Source organism: Leptonychotes weddellii, chromosome 8 (assembly GCF_054177405.1).
Source record: "Leptonychotes weddellii isolate Sample4059 chromosome 8, ASM5417740v2, whole genome shotgun sequence".
NCBI classification, from domain to species: Eukaryota; Metazoa; Chordata; class Mammalia; order Carnivora; family Phocidae; genus Leptonychotes; species Leptonychotes weddellii.
In genome coordinates this window covers 35,610,279-35,631,289 of record NC_138376.1, presented here as the reverse complement: position 1 = coordinate 35,631,289, position 21,011 = coordinate 35,610,279, and the positions used below count along the sequence as shown (strand labels likewise).

Sequence of the window (21,011 nt, the reverse complement as noted above, 5' to 3'; positions counted from 1 at the left end):
AACATCTCCAGAATTGTGCAGCTATCCTGCAGAATGCCTAGTGCAGTTCCCAAATGACCTTGACAAAAAGCAGGGAAGAACTGGTCTTTCTAGTAGGATTCTTACTAAAACTGGACAAAAGTCTGTGGTGCTTCTTAAAGTCAGAAGAGGAAATTTAAAAGTTGAATGGCATTCTCCAAGCTATAGATCAGAGTCTGGAACTGCAAACCCACAGTTGCAGAACTTGGGATGAAGCAGGAGATCATGGTATGCACGTAAGGGAAGGGATGAGGGGTGGAGGTGAGGGTTGTGGGTTGCAGAGGGATGGTTTTTCTCTGTCCACAAGCACAGGGGGGTATGATAAAAAGTTGTATAATTGGGAGCCATGAGGGGACCCTAGGGTAAACTTATATTTTTGTGTAGATATGTATGCACCATAGCTCAAAACCCAGTAGGCATTGTCTACAGCAAATAAAGAGATATTTAGTAAATTATCCTTTTGCTTATGCTTTCATTCCAAAAGTTATTTGGTTAGTTAGCCATGTGTGCATTGATTACTATTAATGGTCTACTTGATAGAGGAAGTGGCTTAGAGGTCAGAGAACTTGACTTCTTATATATATATTTTTTTTTTTTTCACAGTTAACTTAAGGAACAGCTATAGGAAATTTTCAACAGCATTGCTATAAATATACTGTCCTGGATATTATCCTTCCAGTTATCTCATGTTCTTATATAAAGGCCCATGTGTATAATTTTCTTTATAATTCAATGCTAGGAAAAACATTGCTTTTTTCTTATACCAAGGTCTATATAATGAATTATATTTTCCTTTCTGACTTTGCAGTCACTGAATGCATAGACAAACTTGAAACTCAATCACAGTAATTTTTGTATTCAATATTCATATTCTTCTTTACCTTTGTCCTGGTTTTCCATTTATAGTTCTAATGCGTATTTCATTCCATATATCTTATGAGCTGTCTCCAATAATTTGTAGATAAAATTATAAAGTAGACATAAGTCTATAAATTACAATTATTTAGGTTTTACTCTTTATGTATATGATTTAAAGTAAATCTTAATCTCTTAGTGTCTCAATTTACTTCTCTGTTAAACAGGACTGTTAAAGCCTGAGGAATCTGATTTAATTCATTAAGTCAAATGAAATAATAGGCAGGACAATATTTTGTAAACAATGTTTTGTTGATAGAAGAGCCATATCAATGCAAAGACACTATGACTCTCACTACATAAAAGAGTATTTGGATTTATTCAAACATCGTGAGTGGTAGTTCAATGTAGTGGATAAGAATTTGTTATTTGGGGGCGCCTGGGTGGCTCAGTCGTTAAGCGTCTGCCTTCGGCTCAGGTCATGATCCCAGGGTCCTGGGCTCGAGTCCCGCATGGGGCTCCCTGCTCAGCGGGAAGCCTGCTTCTCCCTCTCCCACTCCCCCTGCTTGTGTTTCCTCTCTCACTGTCTCTCTCTCTGTGTTGAAAAATAAATAAAATCTTTAAAAAAAAAAAGAATTTGTTATTTGGAACATCAGAGATTCTAATCCATCAGTTAATAATTAATAATTACCTGACCCAACTTCTCTTTGGGACTCTAGCTCCCTTATCTACAAAATGGGGACAATACAATGTTTACCTCATGGCATTATTGCAGGATTTACTTAATATATGTGATTTCACTAGTTTTCATGACTTCAAACACCATGTGTACACTGATGGTTTCTAAATTTATTACTTGACCTTGGCCTCTCTCATAAAGTCCAAACCTAAATATTTAGTCCAAATCTAAATATCCAACTGCCTGTTAACATCTCCACTTGATTTTCTAGTAGGCGTTGAAACATTATGTGTCCAAAACAGGGGTCCTCCAACTTTTCTCCTTAAAAACTTTAAGCTACTTCTCCCACTGCTGTGTCCATCCCAGTTACAGCGATGCTAGTCTTCCAGTTGCACACACCCAAACTTGGAGTCATCCTTTGTAATAATTTTTTATTGAGGTATAATTTACATACAGTGATAGCTCAAGCCTTATGTGTACGGTTTCATAAGCTTTGACAAATGCTTGTACCAGCCACCTTTTAATGAGACAGAACATTTTTATCACCCCAAAAGTTCCCTTTTGCTCCTTTTCAGCCAATTCCATGCCCACCCCCTACCTCCCACCAGAAATCACCACTGCTCTTATTTCTATCATTGTAGGTTAGTTTTGTCTATTCTAGAACTTCATATAAATGGAATCACCCAGTGTGTAGTTTTTGTGTGTGTCTGGCTTCTTTCCCTCAGCATAATGTCTTTGAGAGTCATCCTTGTTTTCCTGAGTGTCAGGGGTTCCTTCCTTTTGTTGTTGTTTTTTTAAGATTTATTTATTTATTTTAGAGAGAGAGAGCGAGAGAGAGTGAGAGGGGGTTGTGGGAGAGGGGCGGAGGGAGAGGGAGATAGTCTTAAGCAGACTGCCCACTGAACGCAGAGCCCATTTGGGGCTCGATTTCACAACCCTGAGATCACGACCTGAGCTGAAACCAAGAGTCAACACTCAACAACTGAGCCACCCAAGTGCCCCCAGGGAGGGGGGTGGTGGTTCCTTCCTTTTTATTGCCCAGTGCTATTCCATTGTATGAATACACTGCAATTTGTTTTTCCATCCCTTGCAGTCTTTCTTGACTGGTTCCTTTCTCCATTCCCAGCAATCTTCATAATTCCTATGGCTCAGTCTTCACGTACAACCTGACTACTCCCCACAGGCACTGCTGCCAAGTTCAAGCTACCATCACCTCTTTCCTGATGGGTCCGCCTGTTTCCCTGCTTGCCTCCCTTCAGTCCATTCTCTGCAGCAGCCAGAGTGACGCTCTGAAGCAATAAACCTAAGCATGCCACTAACTTTTACTAAAGAAAGAAACCTTTTAATAAAAATAAAGTTCAAACTCTAAGGCCCTACCCAATTTGGCTCCTGGCTACTTACCTAGTATCATCTCCTACCATTTCTCTCCTGCTCATTGAAACTTAGTTATGATGAAATCAAATAATTTATTTTTCTCTTCTAACTTAAACTGATTTCATTGAACTCAATTTATTCTCCCCAGGAAAATTCAAACCCACATTGAAGCCTTTCAGTATTGAGAAGCAACTCTGGTTCTTGACTTGGCAGCTAGTCTTTAACTTTGTCTAACTCATAGGCATTTTCCTGCCTCAGGACCTTCACAAATGCTGGCATGCTACATCGATGTTCTTTGTAACACAAGCCTTTTCTTCTCATGGTTTGGGCCTCAGCTTTCACCCTCTGCACAGAAAAGCCTTTTCTGACCAGCCTTATTTAAAGTGGGCCTCATTGGGACACCTGGGTGTCTCAGTAGGTTAAGCATCAGACTCTTGTTTTCGCCTCAGGTCATGATCTCATTGGTATTGAGATCGAGCCCTGCCTCGGTATCTGCACTCAGCTGGGAGTCTGCTGGAGATTCTCTCCCACTGCCCCTCCCTCTACTCATGCATGCGTGCGCTCTCTCTCTCTCTGTAAAATAAATAAATAAACTACTAAATCTTTAAAAAAATAAAGTGGGCCTCATCTCCACCTGCTATTCTTATCACTGCATCTGTCCCTCATAACACTTAACTAAATTTATATATACTTTATATACAATTATATTATTACTTATATGTGGTGGTTACTGGTTTCTTATTTGCCTTTTCTTCTCCGCTAGAATGTAAGCTCCATGAAGGCAAGGACCATATCTATTTGATGTGTTCCTTTGGACCCAGTGACATGCCTACACACAGCAGGCCCTGAGTGACTGACTGAATGAATCTCATTTTTCTTTCCACATAGTCATTATAGAGATGGAAGCATCATGGCCGGATTTGAAGTCGTGGGTTCCAGCAGCACATCTGAGCTGCTGTCAGCCATCGAACAGGTGGCTGAGAAGGTGAAGGCAGGCCTTCACAAGCTGTTCCTGCTGGAAGACGGCTCTTTCAGAGTATTTGGAAAAGGTAATTCTGAATTCCCATCCCCCGCTGAGGTTACAGGGATCCTCTACTTAGTAGCTCATTTGTGTCTTCAGGAAGTAGACTGGACATGTTTCTGATACAGAATTGTTCTAAGACTGATTTTTAGAAGACAGAGGCAGCTGTTTTCCCCCCAACTCCCACCATGATGAAACTCCATTTCAGCTGCCTATTTCAGATCCTTGCGGACCAGCCATGTGGTCTCCAGCTCCCAGGGTAACATTGTGGAACACTGACTTCTCAGCAGGCTCTGATGGAAATCACTCAGCAATAGTGTACTGCGACACATGCTGAAAGAGCCCTGGGGCTGACATGTTCCTAAATCATAATCCAAGGAACCCAAGAAAGAATGCATGTATCTAGATCTTTCACACACACACACACACACACACACACACACACACCCACCCACACACTCCACTACTTTTCTTCAGATTTTTTTCCTCTTTCTTTTTTACATTCAATCTTAAGCCTCTTGTACCTGGATATGTGCCACTTTCAATAACATTTATTCAACAATACTTACTAAGTGCCGAAAGTGTCTTGGCACTTAGGACACAGTACTGGGAAAAACAAGCAAACATCCAAGCCCTGGAGGATCTTCCATTCAGGGTTTCCTTCTCCTGGTCCCAGTCATGGTCAGAATATACTACTTGAGGGCCAGCTGCAGGCATAACTATTGGCTGGTCACAATGTGAAAAGCTTTTACAAAGGGTAAAAAGTAGGATGTGTCACCCTAAAATGGTGTAAACATATCATTATTGCTTTGTTCCATAGCTTTTTGCAGATCTTCTGATTTTCTAACATTTCCTGTAAACTCTTTCCTGAGAGTGATCATACCCTGTTTTTTTTTTTTTCCACCTGATGCTTATTAGTTTATAGCTCACTAAAAGCAAAATTGTTGGCACAGGTCAGACACCTGAGGGCAAGGAGAGGCCTTGGAGAGGGCATCAGAGAGGAGAAAGGGTACTGAGAAGAATGAAGCTGGGCATCAAGGACAAATTTCTACTCCTGACTTTTGCCTGGGTTTTGTCTCTGAAAATATGACTTCTAAAGCACTGCTGTATACTTTATGTAGAGTGCCAGGATATTTATACATTTTTCCTTTTTGTTTCCATTTTTTTTTCCCAGCCCAGTGTAACAGCATTGTCTTTGGATTTGGGTCCAGGAATGATGAGTATGTTGTTCCCTGTAGCAGCGGCTACACTGGGAACATTACAGCCAGGTGCCAGCCCTCTGGGTGGCAGATCCTCAGGGAGATGTGTGTGCACTCTCAGCTGGAAGAAGTGAAGAAGGTAAAGCATCTCTGTCTTGTGTTTTAAGTTTCACTGTGGGCATCTCCCAGTGACATGGCTAGGTGGAGAATAATATATCAGTTTGTCTCATTGGTCAGTGCACAGAAGTCAAGGGTATATCAGACCCTGGAAAACATAGGCAATGTTGGCATGAGTAGCAGAGTCTAGCTAGAAGCCAAGAGAGTCAGAAAAAGTCAGAGTTGATGGTTCTAGTGGGGAGGGAACTACAGAGGAATGAATCAGTGCTGAAGACGTCTATGATAGATGGCAAAACAGCAACTAAGCCAGTCTTAGAAGTCCAGAAAGCCTGGGAAACAAAGATCCAAGTAGAGGTGTGAGTCAGAAGCTGTAAACTCAGTACAAGTAAGGATGTATACATGTCAGAAATCTGGGCAGGGAGTGGGTCAGCCAGAGATGAACCATATACAATGACCGAACTACCTTGGATCTTAAGGGTCATCTGGCTTATCAACCTGTTTTTATAGATCAGGTAATGAAAGACTAAGAGGCTAATGGTCCCTCTGGTAGCAATAGTGTTGAACTAGAAACAGTCACTTGATTTCCAGTGCAGAACTATCACCTCCACATGATGTTTTCTTAGGAAGGTTCAAGTTCTTAAGGCAAGACAGAAAAATGGAAGCGGTGGTGAGGAATTTGAACTCAAGTCAGGAAAAAGAGGGACTCTGAGACCAGTTCACAGACATTGTTCTGCAAATGGATGTCCAGATTGAGCAGAACTTCTCTCCCAGCCAGAGACCCTACTACTGTAGATGAAACTCAGAATGGTATTTCTGAGCTTTCTGAGGTTTACTGCTCCCTTTCTGAGGTTTTTCATCTGTAAACTGGGTGGGGGAGATTGGACCAGATAGCTTCTGGAGTCTATCCTTGCTCTTGCTTTCTTTACCTCAGTTCCGGACATGGACTATAGCTGGGACTAGTGCAACCCAGATATGAGGGCAGGCAGATCCCATGTGCTATGAGCAGAGAATACCACTGTCAGCTGAGAAGAGCAAAAAGAAAAACAGATGAGGGGCGCCTGGGTGGCTCAGTTGATTAAGTGTCCAACTCTTGATTTCAGCTCAGGTCATGATCTCAGGGGCATGAGACTGAGCTCCCCTCAGGCTCTCTCTCCCTCTCCTTCTGCTCCTCCCCACCCCTCTCATGCTCACACTCTCTCTCAAAAAAAAAGGAAAACAGATGGGATCTGGTTCCTGGGTTGACTTGTTTTGAACGGAAAGGAATATCCCTATTTGGCTGCCTTCCAAGATGGCTCAGTGTAGTGGAAGCAGAGAGGAGCCTCAAGGAAGCAAAACTCCAAACCCAATGACAAAGTGTGGTCAGATCTCCATGTATCTTCTTATTCCACAAGGATTTCTCAGCAGAGTATAGTGGATATAACAGGACTTAGTACCAGTAGACCCTACCTTTCCACTTCTTAGCTGGGTACTGTTTGGAAAGTCACCAAATCTCACCAAATCTCACTTTCTGTATAATTAGGATAATAATTTATATGAAACACAAGCATTTCATTGTTCTGTGGAACTTAACCATTTTTATTCCTAGAATTTCAGTATGATCACAGGCAATGCCACCGAGACAGCTGTGTCATCCTTGGTGCAAAATCTTTCCGTCGTGATTCAGCAAAACCCCTCAACCACAGCTGGTGATCTGGCTTCAGTGGTGTCAATTCTGGACAACGCCTTGTCCCTGTTACTGGAGAGCCATTTCAACGTGTCCAGTTCCACAATGGAGGTATGGTCTGTGCTTATAGGACTCCCTTTAGAGGCTCAATCTCTCAGGAGGAATGACAAAAGCCCGAGTTGAAGTCTCACTAATGGGAAAAGAATGAAGGGTTATGGAACAATCGTTGTGTGAGCCTTATTGCGTCCTCCACAGTGTACCAAAAACTCATGGAATCAATTATGTGAGTTCAAAGCAAGAGGGAGCCACCTCTAGGCAGGCTTAGAGGAGGGGTGAGCATCTGCACCAAATGACACTGTATGACACAGGTTCCCACTGTTTAATGTCTTTGCAGTTGTCTTTTCTGTGGCTATGAGCTCTGACTTTAATAGCGTATATTTTAAGAACTTCCTCTTTTCGACTGGAGAATTCATGATTTAGTTGGGTATTTAAAAGTTAGCTTAAATTTTATGCAAATAAAACTTGCTTAACTAAGAAATGCAAATAGGCAAAAAAAAATTGATATCGTAATCTGGTCACCCTAGAGTAGCCACTGCTTGCATTTTAGGTATCATCTCAGTGCCTAGAAAATGAAAAGTAACACATAGCAGGCGCTCAATAAATATTTGTTAAATAAAAGTCCTTCCAAACATTTTGGACGTGTGCATTTTATATGTTAAAGTGTATAATATTTTTGCAAAAGTGGATTATAGAATTACACTGTTACATATCACATGATTATACTTTAGCTATACAAGTTGACATTATGTCAGAGATGACATTAAATATAAATAAGTTAAAACCCTGTGAATCAAAGAGAAGATGCTCAAATTTGTTTTGTTTTGTTTTTTTCAAAAGCCTGACCTTGTGTTGTTTACAAGAAACCAACTAAAACAAAATGACACAGAAAGTCTAAAAATAAAATGAAGGGCACAAACAGAGCAGGCAAACAGAAACCCAAAGAAGGCAGAGGTTAGAGGGCAGCAAAAGAAACATGCTATGGGATTCAGGGCCAGAAGCCACAGAGGGCTCATTTAGGGTAAGACTCGGTCAGAGTGATGATGCCTGGGGCAGAATGCCTGGGAACCAGAGCTCTAAGCCAGAGACAGGACCCTGTTGGGGAAAGCAACACATTTCAAGGACTTGTTTGGAAAAGGAATCTCTTAAACTAAGACTGACTCTTAAAACCCACAACAGTTCCATGTTTCTCAGTCACTTGTCCGGTGCTTAAGGATTTTTGCTTTATATTCTCTTCTTTTGCTTTATATTCTCTTCTATTAATTCATAAATCCACATGAATTACAACTTGAATGTCCATGACAGGAATTTAGAACTTCCGATGTTAGCGAAACAAACATAATGTTGGAAAGCAGTTGAGAATAATGTCTCACTCTCTGAGCCTAAGCCTGAACAGTGAGACAGGCATGTTTGTCTTCTCTGAGGAAGGAAGTTGGCCCTGATGCAGTGCACATCACAGGATTCTTTCTCAGCTATGCTGGAACCCCAGTGTGCATAGGAATGCCCTGGGGAGATCACTCTGCAACTTATATGATTCTGCTGACCCAAGTTTCTTAACCCAAAGCTTTCTCTTCCACTGTACAGAGTGACTAAACTGATTTTCGCCGATGAGTTTGCTGCGGTCCTCATCTGGGCCAACTCTCTGGGCAATTGTGCTGACCCTAATACTAATGGCTAGCCCCTCCTAGTGCTCTGACCTGCTTATTCAAAACACAAACTGACTTTCGTCCTTGTATTTCAGGATGTCATCAATATAGCTGACCACATCCTGAATTCAACATTAATAACCAACTGGACAGTGTTACTGCAGGAAGAACAGCATGCCAGCTCACGGTTACTGAAGACACTGGAAAACATCAGTAGCCTCGTACCTCCAACAGCTCTGCCTCTGAATTTTTCTAGGGAATTCATTAACTGGGAAGGTATTCCTGCGTCCCAAAGCCAACTCAAGATGGGTTACAACTATCAGACCGAAATGCTCCCCCCAAATGCCTCCATTCCCGTCAGAGGCCATGTGTTAATTGAGTCAGACCAATTCCGGTGGTCCCTTCCAGAAACTATTATCAGCATGACCTCGTTGACCCTGGGGAATATCCTATCCGTTACCAAAAATGGAAATGCGCAGGTCAATGGGCCCGTGATATCCACGATTATTCAAAACTATTCCATAAATGAGATTTTCCTGATTTTTTCCAAGATAGAGTCAAATCTGAGCCAGCCTTATTGTGTGTTTTGGGATTTCAGTGGTTTGCAGTGGAACAATGCAGGCTGCCACCTGGTGAACGAAACTCCAGACACGGTGATGTGCCGATGTACTCACCTGACCTCCTTCTCCGTACTGATGTCACCCTTTGTCGACCCTGCCATCATCCCCGTGGTGAAATGGATCACCTTTGTGGGACTGGGCATCTCCATTGGAAGTCTCACCTTATGCCTGATCATTGAAGCTCTATTTTGGAAGCAGGTCAAGAAAAACCAAACCTCCTACACACGTCATGTTTGCATGGTGAACATAGCCCTGTGCCTCCTGATTGCTGATGTTTGGTTTCTTGTCGCTGCCACTGGAGGCTCCAGCGTAAACCTTCCCGGGGTCTGTATAGCTGCAGTGTTCTTCATGCACTTTTTCTACCTCTCCTTGTTCTTTTGGATGCTCACGCTCAGCATCCTGCTGGCGTATCGGATCCTCCTCGTGTTCCATCACATGGCCATGCCTTCAATGATGGCTGTTGGCTTCTGCTTGGGCTATGGGTGCCCTCTGGTCATATCTGTCATCACGATTGCAGTCACACAGCCAAGCAATGCCTACAAAAGGAAAGACGCATGTTGGCTTAACTGGTCTGATAGGAGCAAACCCCTCTTGGCCTTTGCTGTTCCTGCACTGACTGTTGTGGCTGTGAATTTGGTGGTGGTGTTCTTAGTTCTCACGAAGCTCTGGAGGCCCACTGTTGGAGAAAGACCCGGTCAGGAGAACAAGGTCACTATTGTCCGCATGGGGAAGAGCCTTCTCATCCTGACCCCTCTGCTGGGGCTCACCTGGGGCTTTGGCATAGGAACAATAGTGGACAACCGGAATCCAGCTTGGCATGTTATTTTTGCATTACTCAATGCATTCCAGGTGAGAACAATAAGAATAGCTTTTTTTTTTTTTTTTAAGAATGACTTCTTATATCATCAGGTGACTGGAATCATTAGAGAGAACTGAGGTTGGTAACACCACTCTGGAGGCTATCGCATCTCCCCACCTCCAGCAGGCCTGTAACCAACAATGCCTGGCAACAGTGAATAGAAAATAAATACATAAACAGACAGCAGGATCCGTATTTTCCAGCAGTTATTCTCATACTGAAGCAGAATATTAGGCTTCTTCAGGAATCCATCCTAGGATTATAAACATTTGAGTTCATAGAGCTAATATTAATGCCTCTTGATGCCAATCTAGTCCTCTTTCTCTTGGGCAGACCTCTGCAAAAGCACACAGGGAAAGGGAAAGAACTCAGGAGTGCTTGTTGACTCTGAATGGTGTGCAAGAAGTCTCTGGAGCACAACAGAGCAGGATCTGGCAAACTGTAGCCAGCTCTGTTTTTGTCAATAAAGTTTTATTGGAGCACAGCCATGCCCATTTGTGTAGATACGGTCTGTGGCTGCTTTCTTTACCCTGACAAAGTTGAGCAGTTCCACCTGTATGACCTGCAGAGCCTAAAACATGTCCTATCTGGCTCTTTGCAGAAAAAGTTTGCCTACATCTGCTGCAAAGCATGGGTTTTACATTCCATAATCAAAAAGTGTTCAGAGAGTAGGTGGACAAAGTAATCTTTAGGTTTCCCTGAGTCTGGAAGAGAGCCTTTAATCTTGGTTCAATGAAAGTTTGCTGGTCACCTCTGCACAGTGATTCAGGGCAGGGGTGGTTAAACGTTTGAGCTGTGGAGTTAAATAGGTCTGGGCCCAAATATGTCACGTTATCAACTGTGACCTCTAAAAAATTACTTAATGTCTCTTTCAGTTCTCTCATCTGTTAGACAGGGATAATATTATTACCTATATCATAAAGTAAATTAAATGACATAATTTAGCTCTCAGCACAGTGCCTAGCATGTAGGAAGTGCTAATCTGTCTTCTAAAAGCATATTGAATGGAGCACTGGGTGTTATATGCAAGCAATGAATCATGGAACACTACATCAAAAACTAGTGATGTAATGTATGGTGATTAAAATAATAAAATAAAATTAAAAAAAATAAAAGCAGCTGGTTCTACACCTACATTAGCACACCAGTGAACGTTTCGGTGGTAGGTACAGATGGCAAACCCCGGGAGCACGTGCCTAATGGTGGCAGGTGTAGGGAGCTTCTGCCTAGAGCAGGTCCATGGTGAAATGCCGTGGGAACAGGCATCCACTGAGGGTGTTCTGACTGGGAGGAAGATCTCCAGGTCTAAGAAAGCCTCTGCCAAGAGTTCCCCAAGGGCTGGACTTGATGGAAAGGGTGCAGATATAGGTCCTCTGCTTAGGGTTGGACCTCAGTGCCTGCTGCCGTCACAGATTTACGTGCACTTAGTAAATGTTTATTTAATGCCTGCTCTAAAGAAAGACTAAGCCATAGAAGCAAATGGAAATTATTTGTTTGGCGTTTAGGATGACACAAAGGGGAAAAGAAAGCTCCGCATGCATTTAAAACCTTATTCACTCATTTATTTGTTTATACCTTCAACAAAAACATTTTTTTTTTTTTGAGTGCTTTCTTTGTGTTACGCCAGGCATGGTGGAGTCAGCCTGTGTCCTTGCCTTCGAGGAGTCCACAGTAGGGAGACAGGCAAGAAACCAATGTTGGGTGATAGAATGGTATTACACAGCAATGCTTTCTTCTCTGAAGAAGAAAAGACCACACAGGTGATTTATTCCTTTTTTTTTTTTAAGGGTTTTTTCATCTTATGTTTTGGAATGCTCTTGGACAGCAAGGTAGGTGTGTTGATTTCTCTCTTTACCTCCTTCTTCTAATCCAGGCATCCAGCCCTTCCCCTTCAGTTCTAGGCTCTTACTCACATATAAGAGGTGAGACCATGGGTACTCTTGTCATCAAATTCTATAATTTTATAAAAGCCAGACTCAGTGAAAACACTCACTGTTGATAGGAAAACTATATAGAACTAATCACAAATATATAATGTGCTGATAAGAAAACAATATAGAACTAATCACAACATATAATCTAAACATTATAGAAAAAAGGGAAATTGTTTTTACTTTTCATTTTGCTACTTTAATCTATGGTTTGGCAATCATCAAAGAGCAAAAATACTTTCTGGAGGGGTGGATTCCCTTTTGGTCTTTTATTAAACGCATTCATTTACATAGAATACGCTGAAAGATGTATCTACTTCTACATTTCTGGAGTTTTATATGGTAAATATAAATAGGCTTTAACATTAAATAAAATCTCTAATGAAGGATGACCAATATAAGGAAAAGATGATAGAAAAAATTTATATAAACTTGTTTCGTTATTTTTCCCAAGCGTTGAGCAATTCTGTTGAGAGAGGGAAAGACAGTAAGCAAACTAAGTGATAGAGACTTTGTTTTTAATAAGAAGATAAGAAGATTTTATAATTAGCACAATTGTAGCACATACACAAAATCCCTTTTTACAAAGAAGCAATTTGCTGTTCTTGATTGGACTGAATAATTCTCTCAATGGCACTATTCACATGGTTAGGAAACTCTTTACTTCAGAGATAAATTTCAATTTAGCAATTATTGCCAATTACTATTGTCTAGAATCTGAATTACTATGGCTTTTGGTACTGTTTTTGTTTAAATCTAGATTTGTTTATAGGTAAACAAACAAAAGAAATCTTTTCATCAGATAGCCATGCTGATGGTCTATTAAGTGCTTCCAGGAAATACCTCTATTAAGTAACATTCCCAATCTGCAGTTTTGTTCTGGATTTGTCTATTATGATTGTATATGTGCCTCTCCTCAATATTTCTTTGTTGCCTTTTAGATGCGACAATTGCTGTTCAGCAAATTGTCTCCTTTAAGCTCTTGGAAGCAAGCGTCCAAGGTAATTAGCTCCTTCTTCTATAGGTCTGATGCATGAAGTTCCGGTTTTACACTTTTCTCTGTGTGCAGTCCCACAGCGAGCCCACTTTTGTGTTACCCTCTAAGCCTCCGTCACCATTTTATTTAGTCTTTCTGGTGTGTGCCCAGCACAGGGTCGCTACTCATAAAGTTGAGTGAGTGAGAAAATGACCCAGGGAACGAGTGAACGAGAAGCCATGGGAAGGGGCAAAGATGCTCAAGCATTGAGGTCTGTGCGTGCTGTGGTGGGCAAATGCCTTTGAACCATATCATTTGCTTTAGTCGGACTTGCCTTCCAACATCTAAAGTCAGTGAGAACCTTTTCTCTGCCTGGCTTTCTGGACCTCCTGTAGATTATTTTACCTTCGCAAAAGGAAAGGGTGAAATCTTGGTTAACTTATAATATGCGAGGGGCACCTGGGTGGCTCAGTCGTTAAACTTCTGCCTTCGGCTCAGGTCATGATCCCGGGGTCCTGGGATCGAGCCCCACATCGGGCTCCCTGCTCGGTGGGAGGCCTGCTTCTCCCTCTCCCATTCCCCCTGCTTGTGTTCCTGCTCTCGCTCTCTCTCTGTCAAATAAATAAAGAAAATCTTTAAAAAAAACAACAACAACTTATAATATGTGAGATGTTCTCTGAGTTTTCCCTCTTCAGCTGGCATAACTGACTCAGACCCTTGCAACTTGAGCTCCTAAATCTACCAACTGAGACATTTGGATGGAGACAGAGGATTCCTGTTTCTTTCTTTGCCATGAAAGTGCAGTCCATTGAAGGAGAGTAGAGTTAGCAACAAAAGCCCTCGTGTTCATATTTTGTATTTTCGAGGTTGATTTAGACCTCTGCCCTTCAGCAAAACACTGAAGGCCTTTCAGAAGGAAATCTAAGGCAGAGATTTCTGGGTCTGATAAAAGTCAACTGACTTAAGTGCCTGAAAAGCTACATGGTGTTTAGAGATTTTTACAAGGGACAGTATAATCTTTTGAAATAATAATTTTTAAAAAGTGAGGAAATTAACGTTTGACCTTAAAAATTTTCTCTGGGTCTGCATTTCCTAGTATGGGGCTCTGCTGTGAATTAGGGAGCAGTGGCCCCATCGCCCGCAGACCTGCCCTGTTATTTCAGACTCAGTAACCGACTGGCTGAGTGATCTTAGGAGATGGTACCATTCGGTTTTCATTTTTTTCAACTGTGGACATTAACTGTTGGACTAGTTCTCAAAGCAGAAGTTCTGACTTTCTGTGATTTGTGAGTTTATGTCTTGAAGAACTAAAAAATCTCTTGAACTGGAGAATGTGAAACTAATAAATCAGTCACTATGCTTAAGAAAAGGAGGGAACCACAGCCTATGTGACTGCAGTATAGAAAGACCTGTTGTTAATAAAGTGAGACACGACACCCCCCACCCTGCCAGAAGTGAGGGTTTTTCTCATTTGAAAACCAAAGAGAGAAAAACACCCCAAAGTAAATTAAAACAAGAACAAAAGTAAGGATGCCCGACAGTGTTTTTTCTCTCCGTTTCTAATGTAAACTGTTGACACTTTTCTTTGCATCTTCTGGATTTGTTCTCCTTTCCCCATGTCATTTTTAAATCAGATGACAAAAATGGGACTTTGTTTTCAGGTTAGGTGGCTCATTTGCGTTAAAATAAATGTCTATTTGGCAAAAGAGAAGATGGGTGTTTGTAATTTTTTGAGGGAGTTTGAGTGTAAAGCAGGAAACCAAATTACAGCGGTTGAGGAAGGAGAAGGTGAGGAAGAGATACCTCAGTGGGAATGTTCCTGTCAAGAAACTTGTTGTTAGAGAAAAGAGAGTGAGGGTGGAAACCAGACGCAGTCTTGGGACCAGCAGCGACGGTACAGCTGAGTCATGAGGATGTGAGCAAGTCCATATGCCGGGAGGGATGAGCCAGCAAAGAGAGTCTGAGAGAGTCTGAAGACAAATGGGGGTTGGGGGAGGGGAGGAATGGCTGAGGGAAGAGGATTCCTGGAAAGGCAGATGGAGTGGCTGGACTGAAAATGGAGGGATCAGCCTCTTCCCCGGACACAGGAAGCATCAGTCTGATGGCAGATAGAGCAACGTGTGCAGATTGAGTCACGTTGTGAGATAATTCGGACCTGGATACCTTTTTGTTTTGTTTTAAAGTAGGAGAAAAGGCTATCCACTAAAAGATGGGAAAATGGATGGTAAAATAGAGGTCTTAAAAGGGTAGTGAAAATTTGGGTTGTTGGATGAAAGGAATTAAAGAAGCCAAAAATGTTCTCCACAAGGACCATCCCTCAAGCCACCGTGACACTGTGTGGACCTACAGTGTGGTTTCTCTCAAAATCCTCTCCCTGCTGGAGGCTCAGGGCCTCTTCCTGGCCATTCCATTGTCCCTGGCCACGTTCTCTGTAACTCTTCATCGAGAGACAGACACTGGTGGCCCCTACTGATTCTCTCTCCAGAGAGAAGAGATTTATTTATTAATGGTTCCAATGACTCAGGTCTTGTTATTTGACCAGCAGCTTAGCCCCATGTCTGAAGAGGCTGCTTTTCCCCAGACTGGGTAGAGTCCCTGAGTGTGTTGCAATCTAAGATTCTTCTCTCCAAATGGGACGGGATGCAGTTTTAAATGCAATGATAACAACTGTAGAATTTTTCTTTAGGGTTATAGTATATGTTTCCTGAGTTCTGAATTCTAGAAAATCAGTTATTTTGCTTTGGAACTTTTGGACATTTCTCATTCCTGTCTCTATGATAATTTTTTTCCCCAGGGCTCAGTGTGGGGTAGCCATTTATATATTTCAGTGAAAATCAGGAGCTATCACCGGGCTGTCCACCACCTATTTCTCCTGTCTTGACTTAGCTTCCTCATGACATCGACTATGGCAGGAAAGAGAAGCTAATTCTTTCCAATATTCCTAGTGTCTAGCACACAGCGGTACTCAATAGGAGATGTGAAATTAATGAATAAACCAATTAACAGGTGGACAAAGACACAATGTATCTTAAACTTCTACCTTTCCCCATAAGTACATGTTTTTTATTTAAGTATTTTATTTCCATTAGATAATTCAGTTTTCAAAATTTGGAACTCCGTTTAGCCTCTGTTCCAGTTACTAAAAGATTATTCACAAAGGGATTTGAATGCTAAGATGAGTGAGCATAAGGCGAGGTTTTATTTGAGACCATTTTTATAGAACTATTGTTTTTTTCTCAATGGGCTCCTCTTCTAGAGAGAAATGTGTGAACCAAAGAAATGTAAGCACGGGCGTGCAAAAAGGTAATGCTTTCCTTAAAACTGCTTTCTAGTTTGTTGTTAAAAGTTGTGAGAATAAACAGGAACACAAGATTCACTTAGAAATACATTCTTAGGCATTTTAAATAGATAAAAGCCAGAGGAAGGGTAAGAAAGGAGTACTCTAATTTCTTGAAAAGAGAATAGGGCACCACATAAGTGAAGTAAAGAATCGCTAATGACATTAAGATGTTGGGAAATGCAGAGCATGACTAAAAGAATACTACTAATGTCCGAACGACTTGTTTTTCTTTGATGCAGCAAGACTCATCAGATGTACCTGCCAAACCCAAATTCCCAAGACCTTTCAACCCATTTCAGAGCAAAGGTGAGTTAACAGTAAGCCAGATGTTAATAAAAAGTGGACGAATGTGAATATATCATATGAGGAAAACTGAAGGGCTACTTTTAAATTTATTTTTATTTATTTTTTATTATTTGAGGGAGAGAGTGCACAAGTAGGGGGGAGGGGCAGAGGGAGAGGGAGAAACAGACTCCTCGCTGAGCAGGGAGCCTGATGCGGGACTCAGTTCCAGGACCCTGGGATCATGACCTAAACTGAAGGCAGACACTTGACCAACTGAACCACCCAGGCACTCCCGAAAGTCTACTGTTTTTTTTTTTTTAATTTAATTTTATTATGTTATGTTAGTCACTATTCATTACATCATTAGTTTTTGATGTAGTGTTCCATGATTCGTTATTTGCATATAACACCCAGTGCTCCATTCAATATGTGCCCTCCTAAATACCCATCACCAGGCTAACCCATCCCCCCACCTCCCTCCCCTCTAGAACCCTCAGTTTGTTTCTCAGAGTCCATAGTCTCTCATGGTTCATCTCTGCCTCTGATGTCCCCCCCTCCATTTTTCCCTGAAGGTCTACTGTTAAAAACCTCATGTGAGAAGTGCAGTAGAATCAGTTGGCCATGTTTCTGGAGCTCATCTGGATGGTGCTCAGGGCTGATAGAACATGGTCGGGAAGTTGATGCTCATGGAGACCACTATTGTCCCTTTTAATTTCATCACAAATGGCAGCCATTTCCTCACTTAGACATTCTATAAATCGGTGACATTGATCATTGGGGTCATGGGGTGCAGGAATGTGGTTAGACGAACACCAATTGTGTCTTGACTGGAGAGTTACCCTTCTTGTGCCAGCTGCTGAGCAGTGGGCATGGGCCAGGTATTTGTCCCCCAACAGACATACCCTCTCAAATGTTCCCGCCACGGAAGAAGCCACCAGCTGCTATGCGTGAGAAAGCACTCTCCCCTCCACCTGTGACATGCATTGTTTTTATGCTCATATATTGACTGTTGTTAAAGTCAATGATATTCAGCTCCTGGAAGACTGCTATGTAAGCATTGCAAATAGTTGCCCTATGCCTGGAGGAGAAGAGTGGAGCATGGGAGGTGAGGAAGAGTCCCTGCATTACAATTCAAGCTGAAGTCATCTTTAAGTGCCCAAGTTCCATTTCAGGTTAAATTATGTTAGTATCTTTATTAAAGCAGGGAAATGGGCCTCTCATTTTAGATTGCAAGCAAAATTATTTGACTTCTAAAATAAAGTTCAAGGTTCTGAACTTGAAAAGGCACTTGCCTCCCAAAATGTTCAGCATGCTCACCCAGAAGACATGGGTCCCATTATCACTGTCACCAACCAGCCTGAGTGCTTTTTACAAACGTCTTAACTTTTTGGATATTTGTCCTTCATCAGTAAAATGAAAAACGAAGAGACCACGAAATTTCCTTCTAGCAATAACATTTTATGATCTCAAATCTACTTTATCTCATTTCCCAGCATTATCTGAAAGATGTGATGGTTCTCTTCTCAAATGAGAGATGTCTGACAAATGCAGGTCTCTTTGGCATTAATGAAATACTGTCAACCAATTGCCTTCTGTAGCCTTCCCATCTTCCCAGAACTGGCCAGAGTTGTAAGGAGTTGCACAAGCTTATTTTCATTTTGGTCTCATGCTTGATTCCAACATAGAAACAGTAACTCTTATCCTCTCTTTCCTCTCTTAGGCATTTATACACTTTCTCATACTGGAGAATCCTCAAACGACATCATGCTAACTCAGTTTTTATCATCTGAATAAGGCTGCGAACCATAAAATCAAGAAAAAATTTTTGGTGCAACTTGACATTTAGAGCTAAATGTCAGTGAAAAAATTAGCTCAATCTTAAATGGAATTTTCTGATTTAGGAGTCTGGAATAAAATAAGAAGGTTTCAGCAGCTTCATCACTGCTCTTTGTATCTTCAGTTAAATGGAATGATTTATTTCCATGTGGTTTGATTCAAAGGAATTGCTTCATAAGTGTAGAAAAGTAGGTTTTATTGGAAATTGCGTCAGTGGTACCAGCTTTTCACTGCCACAAACTATGAGTTCCTTTCTTATAAAATAGCATTATTCATGTGGCATTTCCAGTTCTTACTCCAGAACTGGAGTAAGAAAACTGCATAAAAATCACCTTAGATAAATTGATGGACCATGTGTGCTTTCTATCAAAAAGTCATTGGTGCAAATTTCCTAGAGAAAGGGCATTTCCCTCCCCAACTTTTCAGTTGAATTATATGCTTTTTTTCGCCTTTTAGGTTTAGTCACTTAATTTTGAAATTTAATCAGAAATAAAATAAGAAATTCCATTTCAGACAGCTTTGTAGGCATTAGTTGGGATGTATAATAATATGATTTCATAGGTAATGCAGTCTTTTTCTGCTTTCATCTGGTCTGCAGTCCAGTGAAGTGAGGTGTCCAGGCTGATCTAGAGCAGAGATGAGGAAACAGATGTTCAGAGAGGTGGGGTGACTTGTGGAGATTGGGAAGCCAGTAAAGGGGTACTGGGGACTTTTAGGATTCTGGGTTCCTAGTCCAGTTCTACAGCCCAGAATAGCCTTTGGAAATCACCTGCAATCCTAACAACATTTATAAGGTCAGAAATGAGATTCATTACTCCCAGAATTCTCTCTACGTAGGAGGCAAATTGAAGGAGATTTTGGTTGTCACCTTCCAGGGAGCTACCCTAACACATCCTGGTTTTCTTTGATAACCACTGTAAGTACTTTTGGGATTCTTTGCATGTATAGCCGCTAGCACCACTGTTAGATGAGACACAGAACAGCAGGTGGATAGACACCACATGAAGTGACATTTCCTTTCTATACTTTTACCCCTTGGGCTCACCTGAGTTTCAACCCTGACTATTGGGCCCAGAAGAGCTGAGCCTTGTGATTCATCCCCACTTCCAGAAATCTTAGAAATCCTAGAAATCTGCACAGGTAGTGTTTCAAGCAAGTGTCCACTATTCTAAGTGCCTTGCCTGTATTAACTCATTTAAACTCTGTAATAAGCTTGTGAATGGGGAACATTAGTGCCCCTGCTCTACAGTTGCAGAAGCAAAGGCACAAAGAGGTTAAAGAATGTGAGCAGGGCAACATGTGGTGAATGGCAGTGTCAGGACAGTAGCTGTGGATGTTGAATTATAATGGGAAACAGGTTATATAAGTCAGACTAGAAGGAAATGGCATTGTTTATGTACTTGTAATTAAAATCTTACACTCTTTGGTCTGTAGAATCCTCTAGCGGTCTTGCATCATCTAGTTCCTATTTTACATGTAGCCCTGATGGCCTGAGTCTCAGCAGCCCGTGATTACAAAATGAAGTCATGTCCACTTTTAATGTCTCTCTGTAGAAGTATATTAACTCAGACTGCCATAAGAAACTACCACCACTGAGTGGTTTAAACAACAGAAATTCATTTTCTCACAGTTCTGGAGGCTAGGACATCCAAGATCAAGCTGTCTTCAGGGTTATTTTCTGATGAGACCACTCTTCCTCATAGACTGCCACCTTCTTGCTGTGTCCTCACATGGCCTCTTCTCTGTATGTATGTAAATAGAGGTCTCTGGTGTCTCCTCTTCTTTTATAAGAACACCAGTCCTATCAGATGAGGACCCCACTCTGATCACCTCATTGAACCTTAATTGCCTCCTAAATGGCCTTATCTCCAAATACAGGCACATTGGAGGTTAGGGCTTCAGCATACGAACTTTGCAGAGACACAGTTCAGTCCATAACAAGTAGCTAGAGTTCTTATTTGTCTGTTTAATTGAAATTAGGGTCTTTCAACAAGTCCTCCCAGTTATTTCTTGAAGTCCCCAAGGGAGTGATGAAGGACAACCTCACAGGTTCCCCGCATATGACTTCACAGGCTGTGTACTGAAGAGGGTGACATTCTCAGACCTGCACTATTAATGGTTCTACTGAAAGTGGTCTAGGCCATAATCTGCACAGTCATTTGTGGTGACCCTGACTAGGGCCACCCACCTTGGCCTCCCTTCCTGGTTCTGGTACATTCACAGTTGCTGCTTACAGAATCTCTTTGGTGAAGCATCAGCCCCACACCTCACTCTCTCATGGACATGCCAATGCCCATGCCAAGAGTTCTGATCCTAGATGTCTCTAAGGCTCCTGACGCTCATGGCATCAGACTGGCTCAGGGTAGCTTCCTCCCAGTCTCTGCCTCACTTTGCCTGTGTATACCGACAGTCAACAGTTCTTTTAGGCTAGATGAGTCTGATGTGAGTGCCAGCACTTAGTGAAGAGCAAGCCCATAGAGGTCAAACTCCAGGCTGGACAGTCCCTGCCCCACATTCTTTCACTCTTCTCCTGCT

At 41.8% G+C, this 21,011-nt stretch overlaps 1 protein-coding gene across 2 annotated transcripts in view; it reads left to right on the top strand.

The window, feature by feature from the left end:
• The window catches only part of ADGRF1 (adhesion G protein-coupled receptor F1), a 39,858-nt gene extending 21,280 nt beyond the window's left edge, over window positions 1-18,578 (top strand). Inside the window, exons 8-16 of one of the 2 annotated variants that reach the window (XM_081828397.1) lie at window positions 3,815-3,975; window positions 5,122-5,285; window positions 6,849-7,037; window positions 8,725-10,098; window positions 11,896-11,937; window positions 12,981-13,040; window positions 16,595-16,661; window positions 17,659-17,812; window positions 18,361-18,578. In XM_081828397.1, the coding sequence (XP_081684523.1) occupies window positions 3,815-3,975; window positions 5,122-5,285; window positions 6,849-7,037; window positions 8,725-10,098; window positions 11,896-11,937; window positions 12,981-13,040; window positions 16,595-16,661; window positions 17,659-17,780 (2,179 nt within the window). In that variant the 3' untranslated portion in view covers window positions 17,781-17,812; window positions 18,361-18,578. The remainder of the gene's footprint in view (window positions 1-3,814; window positions 3,976-5,121; window positions 5,286-6,848; window positions 7,038-8,724; window positions 10,099-11,895; window positions 11,938-12,980; window positions 13,041-16,594; window positions 16,662-17,658; window positions 17,813-18,360) is intronic. The other variant, XM_031030286.2, reaches the window with a different exon arrangement.
• Window positions 18,579-21,011: the final 2,433 nt, after the last annotated feature.